Source organism: Phyllobates terribilis, unplaced genomic scaffold (genome assembly GCF_046119375.1).
Source record: "Phyllobates terribilis strain yellow unplaced genomic scaffold, ASM4611937v1 Scaffold_4__5_contigs__length_816908805, whole genome shotgun sequence".
Lineage (NCBI taxonomy): Eukaryota > Metazoa > Chordata > Amphibia > Anura > Dendrobatidae > Phyllobates > Phyllobates terribilis.
The window spans coordinates 786,224,265-786,244,554 of NW_027362764.1; the positions used below are offsets into that span (position 1 = coordinate 786,224,265).

Below are 20,290 nucleotides of genomic sequence, written 5' to 3' on the forward strand. Positions count from 1 at the left end.
TCACAGACTGACCTCCTACATAGACGGTGACCTCACTGCTCTCACTGTGACATCATCTAATCAACGACTGACCTGCTACATAGACTGTGACCCCACTGCTCTCATTGTGACATCATCCAATCACAGACTGACCGGCTACATAGACTGTGACCTCACTGTTCTCACTGTGACATCATCCAATCACAGACTGACCTCCTACATAGACGGTGACCTCACTGCTCTCACTGTGACATCATCCAATCACAGACTGACCTCCTACATAGACTGCGACCTCACTGCTCTCACTGTGACATCATCCAAGCACTGGTTACTTATGATTCTAAACATTTCTGCTGATTGATATTTAAATGACTCAAAGATAATTATCATTTTATGTATTTTTATTATTTCTAATGCAAACATCACACATAGATTAATGAGACACAGATGTGTAGTGTATTTAGTCACCGCTAGCAGGCGGCTACGTATCACAGTGCAGGCAGAGGTGCAGGAAAGCTGAGAGGCTGCAAGAGACACCACAGGCCGAGGGCGCACACTCACTCCAGCGGGGTGTGGGAGGGAATCTTCTTATTTGGCTATTTCCTGACGGAGGCGACAATGATGATTATAACCACCAAAACTACGAAGATCCCGGTGGAGATGAGACAACACTTCACCTTCCTGGCACGCCTCTGAAAAACAGAAAAGAGACAGTTACACATACAGCGAGACCGTCTTGACATATTCCTTGTGAAGAGTTGGAGATAGCTGTCCCTTCATCCATGCTGTGGTGTAACTTTAGTCTTGAGGGCCCCAATATAAAATCTCCAAAAAGGCCCCCATCTATCTAAAGGCTTTAGTAGACGTGGTCTTTTGGGCCCCCATAGGCTCTAGGGGCCAAGTGTGGCTGAAATTCACTATAAATATTCCCCTGACGCCATGGCCAAAGCTGAATGCTTCACGGGTGCCCCACCCGGTCTGCACCCTCATGCATTGACCGCCTCCCAATAGAGGGACTTGGCCAGGTTCATTTTGTCCCGCTCAGTTGTTACAATTTCTGCTTTAAAGGGGTATTCCCATCTCAGTGCTAACTGCCAAGACCACCACGATCCTGAGACTGAAGGGGCCCTGGTGTGCTGTGGCCCCTGACAAAGGAGGGAGCCGCAATATGGCCACCTTTCATGTGAAGGAGGCTGTGCTGATACACAGCTTAGCAGTGGGAGAGATGCTGTACCGAAAAATACAGTGACTGGGACGAAGCACTGCAGACCCTTAAATAATAAGATTGTAGGGAGGCCAATCATAAAAGCTTTTTAGCAAAATGGGGATCCTTTATTAATTTTTAAGTGTTTTCCATTTATTTTTTTTTCAGAAATTTTAGTTTCTTCCATTGTGACTTTACCAAAACAAGCTGAACTTTTCAGTTACGGAGCTCAAAACTTTCTAAATATAGATATAGATTTACATAATAACATTTTTATTAAGTGCAGCCACCACTAGGGGGAGCTCACTGAACAGTGGTGTATACAGATCCCACTGTGTCCTTCAGTAAGCCTTTGACTCCCTCTAGTGGTGGCTGACAGAACTTTATCATGTTTCTCTGGCCATAGAAGGGAAAGCAGGAGATTTTAAGATGTCTCAGAACATTAGAACTTTAACCCCTATAAAGAAATATTAAAAGCTTTATCCATTTCTGAATTAGGTCTTAAAGTGATCCCAGCGGCTCCTTACATCTTCCGCAGCATCAGCTGCACCCCAAGTCCGCGGCTGAAGTGTAAAGAGCCGTCGAGTGCTGATTTCACTGCTCAGAGGGAATGATTTCTGCTCACATTACTGCCATGTAGCGGATGAGAATGTAAATCAGTAATGTGCGATGTTTATGACGGGAGACAATAAACCTTATGTCACCTCCAAATTGGTTCTGCCTCCGCAGCAGTAGCTACAGTGCAGGGGACATACGTCTCCATAAATCCCCGTTATAGGCGCTGAGTGGTACTATGATGAGGTCACCACCTGTTCCCGGCTCGCTTATTTCGAAAATCGCGGCCGTTTGTTGTTGTTGTTTGCGTTAATTATGATTTGGCGCACAAGGGGTGAACCTGCGAGTCATCTTAGACCTCAGTATTCGGGACGCCGAGGGGCGATCATACACTTAGCAGCTGCCAAGATGTCAAAGGGTTTTCCAGGTTTTTATAGAAATGTGGCTGCCAGGAGCAGGGAATGGGTTAAATTAAAGCAAATTAATAAATAAACACCTATGCTTTATTGCCGTCTCTAATGTGGTCCCTTCCAGTCTATGCTGACTTCCTCCTGTGACGGCTGCAGTCAATCACCGACTTCACTTACCAATGATTGACTTATATAACTCCTAACACGCCCTGGGCTTATTGTTATATTGGGAAGGTCACTTATGTTTAAAGGGGTTTCCACTAGGCACCACCATCCCATAGAGCAGGAATGTCATACTCAAACACATACAGGGTCAAAATGAAAAACTTGGACAAAGTATCGGGCCAACCAGTATACAGTATAATGGGCCTCACAAAGTCCTCTATACAGAATAATGGGCCCTACATAGTCCTCCATACAGAATAATGGGCCCCACATAGTCCTCCATACAGAATAATGGGCCCCACATAGTCCTCCATACAGAATAATGGGCCCCACATAGTCCTCCATACAGAATAATGGGCCCCACATAGTCCTCCATACAGAAAAATGGGCTCCACATAGTCCTCCATACAGAATAATGGGCTCCACATAGTCCTCCATACAGAATAATGGCCCCACATAGTCCTCCATACAGTATAATGGGCCTCACAAAGTCCTCTATACAGAATAATGGGCCCTACATAGTCCTCCATACAGAATAATGGGCCCTACATAGTCCTCCATACAGAATAATGGGCTCACATAGTCCTCCATAGAGAATAATGGGCCCCACATAGTCCTCCATACAGTATAATGGGCCCCACATAGTCCTCTATACAGAATAATGGGCCCCACATAGTCCTCCATACAGTATAATGGACCCCACATAGTCCTCCATACAGAATAATGGGCCCCGCATAGTCCTCCATACAGAATAATGGACCCCACATAGTCTTCCATACAGAATAATGGGCACCACATAGTTCTCCATACAGTATAATGGGCCCCACATAGTTCTCCATACAGTATAATGGGCCCCACATAGTCCTCCATACAGAAAAATGGGCCCCACATAGTCCTCCATACAGAATAATGGGCCCCACATAGTCCTCCATACAGAATAATGGGCCCCACATAGTCCTCCATACAGAATAATGGGCTCCACATAGTCCTCCATACAGAATAATGGCCCCACATAGTCCTCCATACAGTATAATGGGCCTCACAAAGTCCTCTATACAGAATAATGGGCCCTACATAGTCCTCCATACAGAATAATGGGCCCTACATAGTCCTCCATACAGAATAATGGGCTCACATAGTCCTCCATACAGAATAATGGGCCCCACATAGTCCTCCATACAGTATAATGGGCCCCACATAGTCCTCTATACAGACTAATGGGCCCCACATAGTCCTCCATACAGTATAATGGACCCCACATAGTCCTCCATACAGAATAATGGGCCCCGCATAGTCCTCCATACAGAATAATGGACCCCACATAGTCTTCCATACAGAATAATGGGCACCACATAGTTCTCCATACAGTATAATGGGCCCCACATAGTTCTCCATACAGTATAATGGGCCCCACATAGTCCTCTATACAGAATAATGGGCCCCACATAGTCCTCCATACAGTATAATGGACCCCACATAGTCCTCCATACAGAATAATGGGCCCCGCATAGTCCTCCATACAGAATAATGGACCCCACATAGTCTTCCATACAGAATAATGGGCACCACATAGTTCTCCATACAGTATAATGGGCCCCACATAGTTCTCCATACAGTATAATGGGCCCCACATAGTCCTCCATACAGAATAATGGGCCTCACATAGTCCTCCATACAGTATAATGGCCCCACATAGTCCTCCATACAGTATAATGGGCCCACATAGTCCTCCATACATAATAATGGCCCCACATAGTCCTCCATATAGTATAATGGGCCCACATAGTACTCCATACAGAATAATGGGCCCCACATAGTCCTCCATACAGAATAATAGGCCCCACATAGTTCTCCATACAGTGTAAAGGGCACCACATAGTTCTCCATACAGTATAATGAGCCCCACATAGTTCTCCATACAGAATAATGGGCACCACATAGTCCTCCATACAGAATAATGGGTCCCACATAATCCTCCATACAGTATAATGGCCCTACATAATCCTTCATACAGAATAATGGGCCCCACATAGTCCTCCATACAGAATAATAGGCCCCACATAGTTCTCCATACAGTATAATGGGCACCACATAGTTCTCCATACAGAATAATGGGCACCACATAGTCCTCCATACAGAATAATGGGCCCCACATAGTCCTCCATACAGTATAATGGGTCCCACATAATCCTCCATACAGTATAATGGCCCTACATAATCCTTCATACAGAATAATGGGCCCCACATAGTCCTCCATACAGAATAATAGGCCCCACATAGTTCTCCATACAGTATAATGGGCCCCACATAGTCCTCCATACAGTATAATGGGCCCCACATAGTTCTCCATACAGAATAATGGGCACCACATAGTTCTCCATACAGTATAATGGGCCCACATAGTCCTCCATACAGAATAATGGGCCTCACATAGTCCTCCATACAGAATAATGGCCCCACATAGGGGTGGTGGTTCTGATGTCGCGGGTCAAATAAAACCGTCCGCGGGCCAGAGTTTGACATGTATGCCTTACACCATGAAATCACATCATTGAGTGAATCATTAGATAACCTGTTTAATTGTATCAGGTTCTAAGCAACTGAATGGCTAATGTGTGGCCACCGGCGACTTCCCCTCGGGGTCCTTTACATAAAGCGGGGTTGTCCCTTTGATGGAAAGTGATAAGTTTGGGAACAACACTTTTCACTTCACTTTACTTGTAACTCTCGTTACTACCATCACTGACCACGATGTCTACATCTTTTCCAATTTTGAGGCATCAAAAAATCTTTCGATATTTCCAAAAAAGTTTTAACCCTTCTGGATGCCAAAGTGGCTTTTGACTAGATGGGTCACAGTTCTCCCCCACAGGCAGCCCAATGTTAGTTAACAAGGGAGTTGGGAACCAGTAAAGCGATTTCTCTCCGAGAGAAGGTGGATGGAGACCCGGTCCTCTTGGCCGCTCTACTCTACGTCACTGGTTCACCCAGTTTTGTGGTATTTGGGACAGCCAATCTATGATAATCCATATGTTACGGGAGGAACGTGTCTCATTCTGCTGGATAAATGTACATGTCTAAGTTCTCTCTTCCTCGTAGTCATCTTTTTAAAGACCTCGAGAATTGCTCCATCAGCCGAAAAAAAAAAATTACCATTTAGACGTGAAGCACTGCCATATGAAAGGCTTTTATCAGTCCGGGGGAGGACGGTGACTTTCTGGATTAAGCATTGAATCCCTCATGAAAGTAGGGCTGGAGAATAAGTTATTTATCCTGTAACTCTTTCTAATCAGCGACTTTGTTATCGCGGCTCCTCAGGCGTCTTTAAGTGATAAGCGGTTAGCATCTCCTTATTCCTCCGGTCTTGAACTCATTGATATGTGGACATTCAAGAAGGTAGAGTGCGGAAGGGGCTCGCGGCTGAGTGACGTCGGCTTTGTGAATGACAAGTTGGAATGGAAGGACTCGTGGATGCAGGGAACTCCTGTAACTTAAAAAGATCCCCTGACCCAATTTTCCACCAAGTCTTATGTATAGCAAGGAAATTGGAGACTTAGAGGAGATTTAAGGTGGACTCTCTGGTCCATGGTGAGAGCTGAATCATCTACATCGTTTGAGGTTCTTATCATAGAATCATAGATTCTTTTTGTTCTTTTGCTCTCCTTCACCCAAGAGCCGTAACTTTTTTATTTTTCTGACTTGTTTCTTTCATTCACTTTACCATATAATGTTCTAAAAAATAAGAAAAATAAATAAATGTGAAATGAAATGGTGAAAAAAATGCAATTCCACCATTGTTTTTTTGGGTTTTGTTTTTACGGAGTTCATTAAGCAGTCAAAATGACCTGGCGATACGATTATCCCGGTGCGTAAATTATGGCGATACCAAACTTGTGTACTTTTTTTTAAAGATTTTAGTGGTTAAAAAAAATCTGAACTTAAAGGAAAACAAACAATCTGGCTTTGTGTTAACATAACTTTTTCATTTTTCCGCTGATGGATCTGTGCGGCGCTTGTGTTTTGTGTACCGAGCTGACGGGTCTTTGCTGGTACTATTTTGCGGTACATCTGATGCTTTTAATTGCATTTTGGGGGAGGGTGCGGTGACCGGAAAGCAGCAATTCTGTCGGTTACGGTACATTATTTTTCAGCTTTTAAAGTTTAAATAATTTTAGATTTTTATATTCTAGATTGGACATTTATAATAGGGAATATTTTTTTTTTTTTTTTTATTTCGTTATGCTTAAATTGGGAAAAGGGGGAATATTTAAACTTTTATCCTTTTTTTAAAACACCTTCTTTTATTTATTTTTTTTTCTTAGTCCCCTTAGGGGACTTGAACCTGTCATTTTTGGATCGCTTGTACTAAATACTGCGAATCAATGGCATTACAGTATATTGTTAAATTGACGTTCTCCTATGAGTTGCAGACTTGGTTTCAAAGAAGGATCAACGTGACAGCGATGGCGATAGGAGCTGGTAGGTACATGCACCCACAGCTGTTAAAAGGCAGCAATTGGAGCTTGCTCCAGTTGCTCCTTTTAGAGTGAGGTGCAAGCTCACCTCCTGAGCCCGTTCCATACACATACCCCAGGACTGTGATGTCGAGTTACGTCTGGGTTGTATGCCATTTCACCTATCCACAGGAAAACATGCGGATCAACGGTGGGAACCACCAATAATCTTGAGAACACGACCATGAAATGCCACATCGGAATGGTGGCCACTACAAGATACCGGCATGGCGGATGGGGTAATTTAGAGCTTCCTTCTCATGACCAGCAGATCACAGCAGTTGGACCACCACCCTTCTAAAAGTTAAGATAATCTATTAGGAAAATGGCCATCACAAAGGGTTTCTCCACCACTTAGGACCCCCTACATGAGGATTAACAGTGTGCTGATCTCAGTTCGATAAACTTGAGCTGCCATTTATTAAATGATACCAGGAGCCGGACCTACGGCGATCAACTGATCGGTGCACTGTGCTTAATCATAAGCTGGTCTGTCAACAAGAAATAGGGACATCTCTAATCATGGGACCCTGAGCCGGTCTTGTAACTCACATAAAAGAAGATGCTCAGTGTCTGAAGACACAGACAGAGGAGGGCCCCTGTGCAAAAACAGTACATGGGCCCCTTGGAGCCCAACAGCTTATCATAATGCACAATTCCACCTGCTTTGAAGGTGTAAATGGGCCCCCTTACCTCTTGGGCCCCTGTGCAGCCGCACAGGTTGCACCAATGATATGTTCGTCCCTGCCTGAAGATACAAATAACTTGCAGGATAATGGGGTTTTCTCCTTCAATATGCGTGGAGATGGAGGGGGCATTTCCCTGTTAATTATTCAGAGACTAATTGTGATTAAATTTTAATGCTACGTGAACAGCTGTGATGAAGAAGGTCCAAAAAGCAGAACTCCTTCGCTTCTCACAATGAGACCTGCCTTAGAGTTGCCCACGCTGGACAATCCTTTTAAGTGATATCGTAGGTGTGGTCATGTTCTTAGTACAGGTCAGGGTCAGGTTGCTCAAGCATCCTGAAGCAAAATTTTATAATGGTGCACCTCCCCTATTATGGGTCATTTCTAACATTAAGGTCATCCTGGTCCCATCAGGGCACGGGTTGAAACTGCTACCTTTTTAACCCCTAAAGTTACACTTATGCTAGGATGGATGGATCTCCTGTCAGGGTTAGAGGACTTCTCTTCTCTTTTACGTCTTTTTGTATGGACTTTATGTTCTTTTGGTGTTCGATAGGTGTCTACTTAATACCCCATGCCTCCTCTTCAGCACCACAGGAGAAGCAAGGCTATCCTGACGAATGGATGCGAGAAGACAAAGAAGTCGGAGCAAAAAGAATCAAACAGGAGAAAGCACCCTATTGGTTCCGGCCGTCCCAACAAATGAGATTTTTTTTTAAAGTGACCTTGAAATAATGTTTTTGACCTTGAGGCGCAGATAAGTTAATTTTCTATGCGGTTGGGCTCACCTGCGTTCTGGGCGAGCGCCATTAGTCTTTTTAGTCTTTATAAACGTGGCAGTGGTTTCCCTGAGCGAGTACTGTATGTCAGCGCAGGTAGCGATCATCAGGAATATCGCCGCCATCAGCTCACCTCCGTGTATAATGAAACTGTTACACCCGCCGTCCCCTCGCCTCTGACAACGCAAAGCTGACATTAATTGGGCTACAATCAAGACAGTAATTTGGGATAATTGGATTTCCGCAGTCAGAAGCTATAAACCTGTTACGATGTGACATCGTTACGGTACAACAATAAAACGCCAAATGTCGGAGACACGTGGAATTTATGGCACCGGGGGAGGAGGGGATGGCAGGTCCGGTCCCTGGGGAGGTTTATAAGGATGACAAAATGTATAAAAGAGAAAACGGTTCACCAGCTCACCAACATGTCCAAATGTAGCTCTGCAGCGCCCGGAACAAAGCCGCTGCGGGACGGTAATCAAATAGAGGAAAGGACGAGCGCGGCTCAATGCGGGAAAATAAAATCACTTCTTTATTTGAAACAATTAAAATCTATATTTAAGCGGTGAATGAAGAATGTCCATCAACGCGTTTCACATGCTATGTGCGTTCCTAAGCATGATGAGATCCCAGTTTCCCGTCTTTTTAACATGCTGTCAATATAATGTTTCTTCTCTGACCGCCGTCATGAGAGCCTTGAGTTAGCTCCTCTTGATCTAAGGGTTAAGGCTTAGTCTGGCTCTCCAGCTTCTAGGTGGGAGTTTCGGCCCCTCAAGAAAAGGAGAGATCATCTATCAAGCTTTTGGCTCCTTGTCTACCTCCCTTGGTTTGACCCCTAGCTTGTTCCCATAACTGTCCTCTTGTTTTTCCTTTTTTATCTTCATTCATCCATTCTTGGCCTGAGTTCAGGTATTGCCCAACTACAAAGTTGCAAGTTGAACCAATTCTCCCCTCTCCCCTTGCCTCCTAAATTCACCATGAAGTGCTGCTAAAATCCATCCTGCTCACTGCAAGATAAACTGCTGCGTTTTAAAGTTTATAAAATTGGGAAGGGGGAGAAGTACAGTGAAAAAAAAGAGGCATAGACAGATTTATTGCTGCAATTTTCTAGTGAGTGTTTTATCTCACCCCAGAGCTGGACTCACAGCCACATTTCTCAGTACTGCTGAATAGTGCCATCCAAGCTGCAGTTTTCTAGTAAGTGTGTTACCTCTTCAGAAAGCTGCATTAGCAACTGTACTGTTCAGTACTTCTGTATAATGTCCTGCATGCTGCAGTTGTTGAGTGTTTTATCTCAAGCCCGTCCCCCAGAGCTGGATTCACAGTTACACTGCATCTTATCTTCCATGTTGCAGTTTTCTAGTAAGTGTGTTACTTATCCTGAAAGCTGCATTGGCAACTGTACTGCTCAGTACTTCCGTATAATGTCCTGCACGCTGCAGTCGTTGAGTGCTTTATGTCAACACTCCCAGAGCTGGATTCACACTTACACTTCTCAGTATTGTTGCATCATATCCTCCATGCTGCAGTTTTCTAGTAAGTGTGTTACCTCTCCAGAAAGCTGCATTCGCAACTGTACTGCTCAGTACTTTCTGTATAATGTCTAGCATGCTGCAGTTGTTGGGTGCTTTATGTCAACCCCGCCCCAGAACTGGATTCACAGTTACACTGCTCAGTATTGCTGCATCATATCCTCCATGCTGCTGGTACTGAACAAGTGCTATATAGAGATAGCAGAGTAGGAATCCTTGGTGTCTGTGTGTTTTGGAGACATCATAGCAGCCGGTCTCCACCCACTAGCTCAGACACAACTGTAAATCAGAGATAAAGTCTGCAGAGGAGAAACTGGTGAAAAATGCAGGATACAAGTCTTATAATGGCTAGATATAGTGTTATATAATGACATAGTACACACAGTTAAATCAGTCAAACACTCTATCTAAAGCCTTAGCCCTGGTCTAGAAGTCTAAACCCCCCCCCAGGAAGGGACAACGATGAAAGTTTGGGAATCCTCTAGAAAATTAGAGCAGGTAGGCACATCAATATCAAGCCATGGCATTGTATGGAGATATCCCCCCTGGGGTAAGAGCTGGCAGATACGAGCCCTTGTCTACGTGTGGCCGCGGTGTTCAGGTTTAGTGGCTTTCATTCATGGCCTGAAGCAAAGACTGGAGAGCTCAGGGCACAAAGAGAATAATTCCCTGACAGAAAAGGAATCGTTAAACCTGTGTGCAGCCGCCAGAGCTTCCTCCGCCGCCATAATGTCTAAATTATTAGGTGGGAATCGCTGTCTGAGATCATGGGCTCCGCGCTCCGGTTAGTCAGTTCCCTTATGTGTGCAGGGTTTGTAGGACAGCAGAGTGGAGCACGGGCGTCCGTGACCCCTTGGAGTGAAGGCAGGCTCCTCGGGGGCAGGTCTACAAGGGCAGGGTTTAAAGATAAGGAAACTTCAACAGACTCAAGCAGATTTTACATGTCTGGAGCTGCATTTATAATTCTGCTTTTTTGCTGCAGACGACACGCGCAGAGGCAGCAGTCACGTGACCAAGTACGGACCAATAAAAAAAAACTCTCTTTGGGATTCGTATCATGTGACTTTCCCACTGGCTTCCACGACTTGAAATGCGTGGTCAGGGGAGACCGCACTCACGCAGCGCCAGGCTTTACGCAGCCTCCTGACATCTTTATTTTCCATGAAGAAAGAAAAGTTTCTTATTTGATTTTTTTGCTTGTTTCGCCGTCCGATCGACGTCTCAGAAGAGAAAACGAGGCAATCCATCATCCACTTACCCGAGAAAAGCAAAAACGGAAAGAACACAGAGAAGTAATTGCGCCAATTTAAGCGTTCCAGTTGACGACCATTTGCATAATAAGGTGTTTGCCGCGATCAGATTGGTAATTTTCAGCCGGGCGGGCGCAGAGGACGGCGGTTCGGAGCAGGTTGCTGGCGGTTCTCTGCTGTGTAATGGATTCTGTCAGTCTGGATGGCGGCGGCCGTTCTGCGTCCTGAATATAAAGCTGCAGTCAGTTCTTATTATGAGCGGAGACGATTTCCATCGGAAGCTTTCAGACACTTCCGAGCTTCACTCACCTCCTCATCGCCAATTGATCCGTCTGTCAGATCCTTCTACGAAGCGGGAGACGTTTAATCTCCTGAGAGGCTTCACTTTTTTTTAAAGGTGACGGTGATGACACGACGTGCCACGTCTAATACCGGACGCCGGAAACGGGGGAGAGATAGCTCAGGGAAGGGGCATAGTGGTAATAAACCTGAAATCAGAAGCTTGTAATAGTCCAGAGTCCAGCAGCCTGGTAATGGCTGATAACAGGGAGTAATAAATCGTAGTCTCCTGTCCTACAGTCACCTCCACCAGTAATGGCTGATAACAGAGAGTAATAGACTGTTGTCACAGCACACATGAATTTTGGGGTGAACAGCTTTGATTATGCAGCGATATAAATGAAATCTGATTCGGTGCCTTGTAGCGTTCATGGACAGAACATCGGCCTTAGATCTTAGAGCAACCAGGACAGAAGAGGAAACGTCATATCGTCACTAAACTGTAACACTGACGATGTCCTAACATTCAAACATAATTGATACATTTTAAATTGTAATACCCCATCTGGCCACCGGGAGTGCTGCAGAGAATGAAACAATCCTATCAGGACTGGTCTGATCAGTGATCTCGGGGGAGGAATCCGTCGCTGACGTCCATTTCTCCAGGTGAGGAGAAGGTTGCTGAATAGAGACGAGGGCACATGCATGTCCATAACTCACCCCATCCTAGAATGTGGAGACAGCAACGTTTTTCTGACAGACGGGGGTTTCAGCGGGTGAATCCCTGCCTATCAGATATTGGTGGCATGAGTTATGTATAAATAATGGTATGTAGATGTATCTATATTGCATTTTGGGTTGGAAAACGCTCTTAAAGCAAAATATCCAAGGGATAGATACATCTTGGTCACGTGTAATTCTGCAAGATTCTGTTACTTTGTCTCAATCTTGATTCCTTTCAACTCATCGTGTCATGATTAATAGTCATATTAAAGCATTCGCTAAACTTAACTTGCAGTACCATGCCTGACCACATGGTGTGCTGATAAAAAAAACCTGGGGGTGCGATAATTAAGTTAAGGTTCCACCTAGTGGTGGAAACATGTAGTGCAGCAATTTACATTATTTTACCCTATGAACGACAAACAGTTCAATGAGAAGTTTTTTTTTATTCTCCCCAAAATATCTTCAATTAGAAATTTAAATTTTTCCCTTTTTTTCAAGATTTTAAATTCTATGCATCTACGTTTCTTGGTCTTGAATGACCAATGGTCCGCCGCTTTGCTTCCTTGGTATGGAGTGTTACAGGTTTTTTTTTTGCAGTTTGCATTTTCTTTTTCAGATTAGTTTGACTCATATTTCAGTGTTTCCCTTTCTAGTAGCAATCAGTAAATGGTGAAGGGCTGCTGTTGATGGATCTGAGTCTGGATGGCTGCTATGTAACGTTTCACTGTCTGTGATTTAAAAGGGTTGTCCACTACCAGCGACGATCAGCCGATCTGAAAGGGGCTCTCTCTCTCTCTCTCGACCCAACACCTTAGAATACTTTCCATTCATTTTGTAGCAGCTAGCCTACTTACTGATGGTTTCCAACAGGCAAGACATTTTTCTGCACAGTACAAATTGGAAAAAATTTGATCCCAGAGTCGAGGGCGGCCTGGACAGCGCTTATTGGCAATGGCGTTGTCTATGTAGGGCGGCCGTCTCTGGCTGACTGGAGGATAAATCCTGCGCAGGAGACAATGTTTCACTCTTTGCGCCCAATTACTAATTTCATCATATATTGAAATGTCTCCCAATGATTTCTAAATGGCAAGTGATCCATCTCGATGAAAAGTTGAGGTGTCCGGGGCCAATATCTTCCTCCCTCGCCGTGCCAATAAAAACCTTTCTCCTGATTTATTTTCTGCTCTCACCCGCAGTTTGCAGCCGCGGTCGGCACCAGGTCAAACATGTCTGCTCTGAACCGTAGGATGACGGAGAGTTTGCCAGGAGTACTTTATCTTCCTGTCTCCTGAGGGCACTCACACGTGTTTCACAAGACGGGTCAAGTCGGTTTCGTCTTCTTCAACCAATTCCAATCAATTAAATTTGCCAATAAACCAAATTCAAGTCCCAGCATTATGCCAGATCTCTGGGAATCACGTATCATGGGACCCCACATATAAGGTCCAGACACCCATACAGTGCGACACACCAGGGGTCCATTCAACCTCTGGATTATCAAAAACTCAAGGTTTTCCTAAACAATCACAAGAGGGTCAGAATTCTTGTCAACGTTGGGAATTACCAATCAGCTTTTTCCTTGATGAAACCCTGCGATTGGTGGAAACTCATCAAGTTATCAGAATTGTCACAAAGTCACTGTGGAGCCTCATATAATGTGTGCACCTTTTCATTGTCCAAAAAGAAGTGACCACAGCATCTTTGGCTTGTTCTGCTTCCTTAAACAGCGTCAATTGGATTCTGCTGGAGCGGACAACATAGTGGAGAACATTCTTATAGACCACACAATGGATCATACTGGAACAGACGACATAGTCTACAGAACATTCCTGTAGACCACACAATGGATAATACTGGAACAGACGACACAGTACAGAACATTCCTGTAGACCACACAATGGATCCTACTGGAACAGACGACATAGTACAGAACATTCCTGTAGACCACACAATGGATCCTACTGGAACAGACGACATAGTCTACAGAACATTCCTGTAGACCACACAATGGATCCTACTGGAACAGACGACATAGTCTACAGAACATTCCTGTAGACCACACAATGGATCCTACTGGAACAGACGACATAGTCTACAGAACATTCCTGTAGACCACACAATGGATCCTACTGGAACAGACGACATAGTCTACAGAACATTCCTGTAGACCACACAATGGATCCTACTGGAACAGACCACATAGTCTACAGAACATTCCTGTAGACCACACAATGGATCCTACTGGAACAGACGACATAGTCTACAGAACATTCCTGTAGACCACACAATGGATCCTACTGGAATGGACGACACAGTACTAAACATTCCTGTAGACCACACAATGGATCCTACTGGAATGGACGACACAGTACAGAACATTCCTGTAGACCACACAATGGATCCTACAGGAATGGACGACACAGTACAGAACATTCCTGTAGACCACACAATGGATCCTACCGGAATGGACGACACGGTACAGAACATTCCTGTAGACCACACAATGGATCCTACTGGAATGGACGACAAAGTACAGAACATTCCTGTAGACCACACAATGGATCCTACTGGAATGGACGACACAGTACAGAACATTCCTGTAGACCACACAATGGATCCTACTGGAACAGACGACATGGTCTACAGAACATTCCTGTAGACCACACAATGGATCCTACTGGAACAGACGACATAGTACAGAACATTCCTGTAGACCACACAATGGATCCTACAGGAATGGACAACACAGTACAGAACATTCCTGTAGACCACACAATGGATCCTACTGGAATGGACGACACAGTACAGAACATTCCTATAGACCACAAAATGGATCCTACTGGAACTGACAAAATAGTACAGAACATTCCTGTAGACCACACAAAGGATCCTACTGGAACAGACGACATAGTCTACAGAACATTCCTGTAGACCACACAATGGATCCTACTGGAACAGACGACATAGTCTACAGAACATTCCTGTAGACCACACAATGGATCCTACTGGAACAGACGACATAGTCTACAGAACATTCCTGTAGATCACACAATGGATCCTACTGGAACAGACGACATAGTCTACAGAACATTCCTGTAGACCACACAATGGATCCTACTGGAATGGACGACACAGTACTAAACATTCCTGTAGACCACACAATGGATCCTACTGGAATGGACGACACAGTACAGAACATTCCTGTAGACCACACAATGGATCCTACTGGAACAGACGACATAGTCTACAGAACATTCCTGTAGACCACACAATGGATCCTACTGGAACAGACGACATAGTACAGAACATTCCTGTAGACCACACAATGGATCCTACAGGAATGGACAACACAGTACAGAACATTCCTGTAGACCACACAATGGATCCTACTGGAATGGACAACACAGTACAGAACATTCCTATAGACCACAAAATGGATCCTACTGGAACTGACAAAATAGTACAGAACATTCCTGTAGACCACACAAAGGATCCTACTGGAACAGACGACATAGTCTACAGAACATTCCTGTAGACCACACAATGGATCCTACTGGAATGGACGACACAGTACTAAACATTCCTGTAGACCAAACAATGGATCCTACTGGAACAGACGACATAGTCTACAGAACATTCCTGTAGACCACACAATGGATCCTACTGGAACAGACGACATAGTCTACAGAACATTCCTGTAGACCACACAATGGATCCTACTGGAACAGACGACATAGTCTACAGAACATTCCTGTAGACCACACAATGGATCCTACTGGAATGGACGACACAGTACTAAACATTCCTGTAGACCACACAATGGATCCTACTGGAATGGACGACACAGTACAGAACATTCCTGTAGACCACACAATGGATCCTACAGGAATGGGCGACACAGTACAGAACATTCCTGTAGACCACACAATGGATCCTACTGGAATGGACGACACAGTACAGAACATTCCTATAGACCACAAAATGGATCCTACTGGAACTGACAAAATAGTACAGAACATTCCTGTAGACCACACAAAGGATCCTACTGGAACAGACGACATAGTCTACAGAACATTCCTGTAGACCACACAATGGATCCTACTGGAACAGACGACATAGTCTACAGAACATTCCTGTAGACCACACAATGGATCCTACTGGAACAGACGACATAGTCTACAGAACATTCCTGTAGACCACACAATGGATCCTACTGGAACAGACGACATAGTCTACAGAACATTCCTGTAGACCACACAATGGATCCTACTGGAATGGACGACACAGTACAGAACATTCCTGTAGACCACACAATGGATCCTACTGGAATGGACGACACAGTACAGAACATTCCTGTAGACCACACAATGGATCCTACTGGATCAGACGACATAGTCTACAGAACATTTCTGTAGACCACACAATGGATCCTACTGGAACAGACGACATAGTACAGAACATTCCTGTAGACCACACAATGGATCCTACAGGAATGGACAACACAGTACAGAACATTCCTGTAGACCACACAATGGATCCTACTGGAATGGACGACACAGTACAGAACATTCCTATAGACCACAAAATGGATCCTACTGGAACTGACAAAATAGTACAGAACATTCCTGTAGACCACACAAAGGATCCTACTGGAACAGACGACATAGTCTACAGAACATTCCTGTAGACCACACAATGGATCCTACTGGAACAGACGACATAGTCTACAGAACATTCCTGTAGACCACACAATGGATCCTACTGGAACAGACGACATAGTCTACAGAACATTCCTGTAGACCACACAATGGATCCTACTGGAACAGACGACATAGTCTACAGAACATTCCTGTAGACCACACAATGGATCCTACTGGAATGGACGACACAGTACTAAACATTCCTGTAGACCACACAATGGATCCTACTGGAATGGACGACACAGTACAGAACATTCCTGTAGACCACACAATGGATCCTACAGGAATGGGCGACACAGTACAGAACATTCCTGTAGACCACACAATGGATCCTACTGGAATGGACGACACAGTACAGAACATTCCTGTAGACCACACAATGGATCCTACAGGAATGGACGACACAGTACAGAACATTCCTGTAGACCACACAATGGATCCTACTGGAATGGACGACACAGTACAGAACATTCCTATAGACCACAAAATGGATCCTACTGGAACTGACAAAACAGTACAGAACATTCCTGTAGACCACACAAAGGATCCTACTGGAATGTACTATATAATACAGAATATTCCTGTAGACCATACAATGGATCCTACTGGAACGGACTACATAGTACCGAACATTCCTAGAGACCACACAATGAATCCTACTGGAACAGACTACATAGTACAGAACATGCCTATAGACCACACAATGGATTCTACTGGAATGGACAACAAAGTACAGAACATTCCTGTAGACCACACAATTGATCCTGCTGGAACAAACTATATACTACTGGTGTGGATCCTCCATTAATTTATATCAGGGATTTACAGCCTTTGCAATGATGTCTTCGTTTATGGCAAAGCATAAAAGAAGGTAAGAAACATTAATAGCAGCTGGGACAATATATTTTATAAAAATGTAAGAAATCATAGCGGCAGATGGTCGGAGGCGCTGTACAGAGAATGACAGCACCAGATGGGGCAGTATATTACGTGGAAAGATTCAGACACCAGACAGTCGATATAAAAATGTTAATAATGTGAAAAAAAATCATTGGTGAATTGTGTGCGAAATGTGTTATAGTGATGTGGTGGCCGGGGTCAAGAGGATCTCCGACATCCAAAGCTGCCAACATCAGAGCTACTGGCATCTGAAGCCATCGTCGTTGGGCTCCGGCCATAGCAAGTGTTGGCTACAAGAATCCGAAAGGTCGGAATGCTAGAAGGGGACGATGTGTTGGATTATCAGACACTCCGATCTCCTGTTCCCCAGGTTTCTACTGGATACTGGATGGAGATCCAGTCATTGGTGGACACTCATTGTCATCTTGGTGGACATGTGCTTTGTGACTTGGGTAGTCAGCCTACCGGAAGGAATCATTGGCTGATGGGTACATTAAAGCTATGATCAATGCAAATATGGATGCATGTGGTCTTCACAACATCTAGACCCTACCACTAGAACGGCACAGCAGATTTTGTAGAATTGGGATTTTTTTTTAATGTTTTTTTTCCGTTGCCACTTAATAAAGTATCCTTAGATACAAAGTGGAGACTAGTGTGGTCTTCTGCTGCTGTAGTCCATCTTCTTTTTATTTTTGGAAAGATGTCCTTCTGCAGACCATCATTGCATCACAGGATTTTGGAGGTCACCATTCATACCAGTACTCACTCAAGAACCCTCTCCTATTGGAACTCATTGGAGTTCATTTTCCATGCGTAAACTATCCCACCAGGCACCATACGAAGCACCATGGTCACAGACAGTGCATAACTAAAATGGTCACAATTACCACCAGGCCCTGTACTCTTGGAGACCTGACATGAACAGCCTCTTTGGGTAAGGCACATAAGTTCCTGTAGGGCTCTAGAATCTAAATTGAATTAATGATGTGTTCTGAGGCAGGGTAATTTAGGAGTATGGTCTGGGGTCTGATTTAGAGGTCTGATAATTTAGGGGTCTGGACTGGGGTTGGAATTAGGTTTAGAGTCTAGTCTGGGACCTGGTCTAAGGTCTAAATTCATTAAGCGATCCAGGGCCTGATTTTAATTCTGGGTCTGGTCTGATTAATTTAGGGGTTTGGTCTGGGGTCTGGTATTTTAATTTAGTGGAGTGGACAAGGCCCTGAATTAATTTATTATCCTGGGGTCTAAATTTAATTAGGGATCTGTTTTAATGTCTGATAATCAATTTAGGGGTCTGGGCTTGGGTCTGATATATGGATTTGGTTTGGGGTATGACTTAGTGGTCTGAGCTGGCCTTGTAATTTGGTGTCTAAATTTATTCAGGGATCCAGGGTCTGATTTTAATTTAGGGTCTGGTCTGATTCATTTAGGGGTTTGGTCTGGGGGTCTAATTCAGGGGTCAGAGGTCTGATTTGGTGGTCTGGTGTCTGATCGGGGGCTTTAGTTAATTCAGGTGTTTGATCTGGGGTCTGAATTAATTTAGGTGTCGGGATCTGAATTTTGAGGACTGAACCAAATTAATTTAATGACCTTGGGTCCAAATTTAATTAATGGTTGGTTTTGAAGTCTGATTAATTTAGGGGTTTGGTCTAGGGTCTGACTTAGCAATCTACATGATTTCTAGGTCTTTTCTATGAATTAATTTAGTGGTTTGGTCTAGGGTCTGAATTAATTTAGGAGTCTGGCTGGGGGCCCTTGTTAATGTTTTGGGTCTGCGTTAATTTTAGGATCGGTGGTCTAATTTTATGTAGGGTCTGGCCTACGGCGTAATTGATTTATGGGGTTTTGTCTGGGGTCTAAGTCTACAGATCTGATAATTTAGGGGTCTGAATTAATGTAAGAGTCTGGTCTGGAGTTAGAATTAAATTAGGAGGCCTAGTCTGGGGTTTTACTATTTTTTGGATTTGGAGAAGGGTCTGAATTAAATTTAGACACCCAGGGTCTGAATTTTAATTTGCAGTCTGGTCTGATGTCTGAATAATATTGAGGTCTGATCTAGGGGTCTAATTCAGTGGTTTTGGATTCGGATTTAGTGGTGTAGGGTCTAAATTAATTTATGGGTCTGGTTTAGGTTGGAATTAATCTAGAGGGTCTTAATAATTTAGGGTTCAGTATTTTCTATTTATGCGGCTGATGCAGGTGGTACAATTTCCAGAAGTTGCATCTCTTCTTGGCGTGGCTCAGCTCGGCAAACGTGACCTCATCCTAAAACGCCCAGGCGGATGGGATTTCCATACTAAATTTTGTCATGGTGCTCTGCTCTTTATAGGTGCGGTCCTGGTCCTAGTCATGGCCTGAGGTTGCATTTCTTCTTCCTTCCAGGGTCTAACGTTCTTGACCGTGTCCACAGCTCTCATGGACGGGTCGAGTAGACTCTGGCAGGTGCTTAGGTGGTCACTCTGGCTCCTTAGAACATATAACAACAACGTTTGCACACCTGCACATTCTCCTGTTCATCACACTAGTCCCGTGAAGTGGAGAACATCCATCTTAATGTCGTAGAGAGCGCGTTCAGCTGGATACACGGGCCCGTGAGTCTCCT

General features: G+C 44.2%; 1 protein-coding gene across 1 annotated transcript in view; it reads right to left on the bottom strand.

The window, feature by feature from the left end:
* Positions 1-362: 362 nt before the first annotated feature.
* Positions 363-20,290, bottom strand: part of TSNARE1 (t-SNARE domain containing 1) — a 305,999-nt gene continuing 286,071 nt past the window's right edge. Inside the window, exon 12 of the mRNA XM_073679958.1 lies at positions 363-671. Coding sequence (XP_073536059.1) covers positions 576-671 — 96 coding nt within the window. The 3' untranslated portion in view covers positions 363-575. The remainder of the gene's footprint in view (positions 672-20,290) is intronic.